This window comes from Marmota marmota, unplaced genomic scaffold (assembly GCF_001458135.2).
Source record: "Marmota marmota marmota unplaced genomic scaffold, marMar, whole genome shotgun sequence".
NCBI classification, from domain to species: domain Eukaryota; kingdom Metazoa; phylum Chordata; class Mammalia; order Rodentia; family Sciuridae; genus Marmota; species Marmota marmota.
Genome location: NW_026000019.1, coordinates 2,829,049 through 2,835,134, shown reverse-complemented (window position 1 = coordinate 2,835,134; position 6,086 = coordinate 2,829,049). Strand labels below are relative to the sequence as shown.

At 29.1% G+C, this 6,086-nt stretch overlaps 1 protein-coding gene across 1 annotated transcript in view; it reads left to right on the top strand.

The window, feature by feature from the left end:
- Nucleotides 1-4,381, top strand: part of Cdc73 (cell division cycle 73) — a 122,013-nt gene extending 117,632 nt beyond the window's left edge. Inside the window, exon 18 of the mRNA XM_048810213.1 lies at nt 756-4,381. Coding sequence (XP_048666170.1) covers nt 756-792 — 37 coding nt within the window. The 3' untranslated portion in view covers nt 793-4,381. The remainder of the gene's footprint in view (nt 1-755) is intronic.
- Nucleotides 4,382-6,086: the final 1,705 nt, after the last annotated feature.

Here is a 6,086-nt window from a genome sequence, read left to right as displayed (position 1 = left end):
AAAAAAAAAAAAAAAAAAAAAAAAAAAAAAAAGCGAAAGATTTTTAGTCTATTAGAAGAAACAATAAACTCTGAGTCAAAACATAGGTGTGTATCAGTTTGTTATTTGTTCAATGAATTATCTGACCTCTCTGAACCACATTTTGTATCTATCCAAGAGGTATGGATTAAGTGATGCCAGTTCTTGGCATTAGTGATGCCAAGAACTAAAAGGTCTCTAACTCTGGGTTTATTTGGGTTATGGGAAAATCATGAAAAGAAATGAATTTTTAAATTTTATTTTAATTAGTATAAATAGAGTTTTGAAGTTCTTTACTTTATTAATTGACAAATTGAAGAAGAGCATATGATCAAATTAATACTACTAAATCTGTTGTTCTCTTGAGATGAGATGTTCCTTAAAATCTACTACTTTTTCGGTGTAAGTCTCTCACTGGATTTTATAGTTTTTCTCAAAGTCAGGTGATTGAAGTAGCATAATATGATTATAACTGATAATATATTAAAGAGAAACATTTTTCCTAGCTAGAGTCTTAGGTTATAGAATTTAATAAAAAGAATGTTTCTTGCTTAATTCAAAAGTCTTTATATTTCAAAGGTTGTAGTATCAAGTTGCTAGTCTCTTAGAAAACAAAACATCTTGTTCCACTGTTGATTTTAAGTTTTTAAAAATATCAACTTATTTTTGTGTATAATATTCTAAAAAATTCTGAAACTCATGTAATAATTATAACGTATTGTAAAATTGTCTTTCAGGTACATGGTAAAGCATAAATCCCACTTGAGATTCTGACTTATTTGGTTCCTCCATCTCTAAAAGTCTGGATTAAGAAGCATGGATATACCTTGATCTAAAGACTCAAGCTTTATGAATTTATCAGGAACTTATAAATGAAGAAGGTCACAGATCAATCTTTTATAAGACCTTATTTGATGCTTTTGCTTCAAAAGGATGATGCCTGTCATCCATATAAGCAAACTTTTTGGCTTATAACTATTTTTTTAATATTAGCCTTCTAGTCTGTAATGGAAATTGTATATTTTGATAGAAGTTTTTTCTCTATTGGTTAAATTAGCATTACTTAAAATTTGTTTCTTTAGAAAATAAATACAGGTTATAAATGTGTGTATATTTAGAGGTTATAAGGCTCTCTAAGCCATCTTGCTTCTGATTTTTCATTGCTCTATAATTCCTTTTACTGAAAATACTGTGTTATGAATGGTATTAAATTTTAGACTCTGGAACTTCAAAAACCAAGCAAAGGGATGTGACTATTTTGAATGAATCAAAATTTCAACCTGTATGTATGCTATGTCTACATGTATTCTTTATTTAAAAAGAAATAATGAAAAATCCACAACAGTTCTTCAGCTTTGGTTGACTGTTCAGCCTTTTCAAGACTTCTTATAAATGAATACATTTGATGAATGTACATTCTTCTCACTTGATAATTTTAAATCTTAGAATGATATATTTCTATTTGTGATACCTTTCCTGTTGGAAAATCTCAAAACACAAATTAAAAACATGATTGGCTATATAGCAGCTTATTTTGGAAGCTAGAGTATGATTTGAGGGAAAGTATATATCAGCACCATTGCAGTTTAACTTTCTTGTTATTTTATATGGTATAGGATTTTGAGTCTTCTTTGTCAATTTTGGACTTCTTTATCTTCCATTATCCCTAACTATTGGTAAACTTCCGGGCACCAAAGATCATTTGCTTAAGTGTCTGAACAGAAACAAGATTAAAAAACACTGGTATTTTTGTGTGTATTCAATATGGTATAAAATGTAAAACCTATATTTTAACTTAGTAAAATATTTTACTATTTCTCTACTTTAGACAGAGTGTTGCATTCAAGGTCCTGGAGTCTTTTTTTTTTTTTTTTCTTTTTTAATCTTTTACTTCTTAAAAACTCCTGGGAAGTTTAATTCCCCTAAATTGCTTTTACCATTAGAACTGTTGCTGACCATTTTCTTATGTCATTTTTTTTCACAGTGATTCTCTCTTTAACATTTAAAAAAAAATATATAAACATTTAGCCCTTTCTTATCAAGCTGATATTCTCTAGTCATTTTTTGAAATTTAATGCTGTCTTTAAAATGAGAAGCAATTATTATTTATATTTTAAGTAATGACAAAAGTCCTTATCAATAATAAAAATAAGATATTATTCAGAGGGAATTCACAAGGCTCTCCAAAAGAAAAGCAGTCAGCATTTTAAATTATTAAATTTTAGTATGTTTATTAGGTTTGAACAGATTCTGCTCTCATTTTCTTCCCCCTTTCTTTGCATCTACTCTTTCTGAAGATAAAAGAAAACTCAATTTGTTCACATTAGAATTTCTCAGCATATGAATCTGTTCTCAAATTATGTATTGTGTAAACTCCATGATGAAATAGACATGTACTAGAATCTGTAATATTTTTATGTAAGATTACTTATTAAGACTACTACAAGTGGACATGGACTACCTTTCCATAAAGATTTTTGGTATTTATACTGATACATGAAATTTACTTGATACAGAGTGTGGTTAAAATTAACATCTTTGAACAAGGTTTATTTTTCTATTTTGAATTTTCCTTATGTATATTCAAAGGCTTCTGGAAATATTGTATGGAACATTAGGAAAAGTACAGATATGCTATTCCATGTACTTAAAGCACTTGGGTTACTTTTTCTCTCTTTGACCATTTGTTCCCTTATTTAGGTCCATGTAATTAATTTTATAATGATTAATTCTAAAAACCCCACAAAACAAAACTCTCAGTGAATTACTATTTATTCTCCCATGACTCAGTTCTACAGCAGCACCTAAGACAGTGCCTTGCACATAGTAGGCATTCAGTAAATATTTATATGCATGAATGAGTGATGTATTTTCATTGTAACTGGTTTATTACAGAAACGTAGTTTGACGATACTTGATCTTGGAGTTTGGGAATACAGAATTAACAGGGGAAAGAGGCATAAGTAGATAATTTAATGGAAATGAAGAGCACATTAATAAACTTGACTTACCCATAAGTTACTATTAACTGGAGATACCCTAGTGTGTTCTGACTGTAAAGGAGGGCTTTTGTTTCTTTATTCCTTGGAGTCTTCTGAGTCAAGTAACAATAAGAAAGAAGCACGTAGATTTCAATCAATAGATCTGAACACTGAACATTGGAATCACTTGGAGAGTTTTGAAAAAATATCTGTGACTAAATGCCTATTCTCATTCAATTTATCTGGGATGAGACCTGAACTCAGTATTTTTCAGAAGTTCTTGAGGTAATTTAAAATGCAAGAAGGAAGGAGAATCACTGGTTTAATTTGTTATTTGAAAACAAAACCAGTATTAAATGTTGTGTTTCCACCTCATTCTCCTTTTCTAATGTGTGTGGGTGTGTTTTGTGTGAGGTCACTCTTTGCACTAGACCATCCCTCCTATTGTGGTATTGACCTATATTCCCAAATGACAAATTAAAATCTTATTTATTTAATATAGAAGGACTATTTTGCTGTTTAATATTTAAATAATGTTTAATATATTTTATTATTAACTAGTATTATAGCTTTATGGTTTGTTTCCCATGTGTTCATTTCCTTACTAACTCTGTTTTTAGCAATAGCACAATAGCAGTCCATACAGGAATAATTCATAATGAGGAAAATCTGAATTTTAAGGTAGAAAGAAGTATTAATTTTCTTATCTGCCATGCAGAATGAGTCAGATTGTTTATGAAAAGAGGCATACTTTAAATTGGTCTGCACAAAAGAGTAAATTACTCAAATAAAATTCACTGTCTAATCAACACTGAAGGGAATATTTTTCCTAAATAAAAATTTTTTTGACTCCTAACAAAATTAAGGTGATAACAGTGTTCTTATTTGGAGGGTGGGAAGGGAATATTTGTCAAAGTATATGAAATTCTTTGAGATTTAACAGTATATTTTATAATATTACACAAAAATTTAAAACTGGTCAAAATTAATGGCTTAGAAAGTGGCTTTAAACTTAATGCTTTTGGTTTAGTGTGTTCCCAGCTCCCTATAACTCTCCTAGTACACGCTAGGCAAGTGCTCACTTGAGTTAAACCTTCAGCCCTAAATTTTGTGTTTTTAAAGTGCTTATTTAAATGTAAAATATAACTTGAAGTTTATTTTCCAGATAAATTTTTATGAAAGCCTATACACATACCTACACAAACATAATACATGCTCATGTTTCTTAATAAAGAAAATTTTGGTCTGCCTGTTTAAGATTTATGTAGAATGCTAAAGAGAAATAATTTATAAAATAAAATAGGAATTGTAGAAATATGTTCTCAACTCAAAAAGTTGGTGGCTGCTATTTTTCTTTAAAAAATAAAAATTGATTACACTGATGTGACTAGACTGGATTTTCACTGTTTATTCACTTAGATTTGAGAATCATGTTGATTCTCATAGTAGTAACTTTAGAAATAAAAGGGAAGAATGACTGAATTTGTCTTAAACTAAGATTATGATTAGGAAGTTTTGAAATACTGTGTCCTAAATGTTCTGGCGTATTCATCGCCATGTTTGAAAGTTTGCTGAACTCAGTATTGTTTACATATTTGTATGTGGCACAATAACTAAGGAAAAATGAAAATGTATAATAGAATTGTAAAGAATTATATCTAGTAATAATACTTTTAGGTCATTGTGTTTGGTCTTGTATATTAGGTAGTTTTTATATAGGAGTATCTTAGAAGTTTTAAATATATGCCATCTGCTGAAATGCAGTATGCATTTTTATATGAACAAAGCTAATGAAATAAAATAGTTTTATTGCCAAAATTCAAAAAGTGAGGTGATAATATTTTAAATTTAAGCAAGTGATCTATCCCTTCCAAGTATTTATTTGCTGTTGAATTCCTTTTGTAGCCACTTTAAAAATACTAAGAGCTACTTAACCCCTAAGGTTGTTATAGTACTTACAAAGTTAATGCAGTTTCTTTATATTATAGTAGCCCACTGTGATTGATTGCTTAATCACCAATTGATGACTCTTTCCCAAGCAAAGTGATTCATGAATACAGATTAAGTAAATAAGGCATTTGGTAGTACTTTACATTAAAAATCTTAGGGATATTTCCACCTTCCCCCTTATCACCAACCAAAAGTATTTTTTAAATTAAAACATATATTTAAAAATATTTTTTTCTTTTCCCTAATACCACAAAGACAGAAACATTGTACATTGGGATATTGTCTTTACATGGTGTTGATTTATAATATTTGTCAAGCATAATATTTCTGTTTTAGAAATAAATATAAGTTTTCACTTTGAAAGCTAATGAGTTAAATTCATTTACAGTCTCCTTGCCCATTAATTAGGTAAATAATTTAGAGAATCATAGTTTTCTTGAAGGTACCAAACTTCATGCTCTACTAAACTTAGTTTGATTATGGCCATATGTTCTATGTTATTGCAATAGTATTAAGTGTATTTCATTACCTTTATAGCTTGCCCTGGTTTTGACATAATAAACAACAATAATATAATAAATTTTACAACAGATTTTATTTCCGTATAATCAAAATTATTAACAGCATCATATTGGCAGTGTCAATAATTGAATCTTCTGCATCAGGATATTTTTAATGAAGATTTTTTTAAAAATATATTTTTAGTTGTAGATGGACACAATATCTTTATTTTGTTCATTTAGGGTTTTTTTTTTTTTTTTTTTTTTTTTAATGTGGTGCTGGGAATCGATCCCAGGGCCTCACACATGCTAGGCATGTGTTCTAACACTGAGCCACAACCCCCAGTTCCTTTAATGGAAGACTTTAATGGACTCCATGCAAACTTAATTTTCATTCCATTCATAAGTGTCCACTAAGTACGTATTTTATTATGCTGTTCTGTTCTTTAGTTCATCTGCTTTTGGATGAGCATCCACATAACTGAAACAGAACATGAGTTGTAAATGCTGTTGAATTTTTTTTTTTTAATTTTAGGCTCAAAGGTGCTAATTATAAATAACAGAACATTGACAAATAAGCTTTTTTCCTCTCATTTCCTAAAACACTTCTCTTTTTTTTGTTTAATAGTGTAGTGAT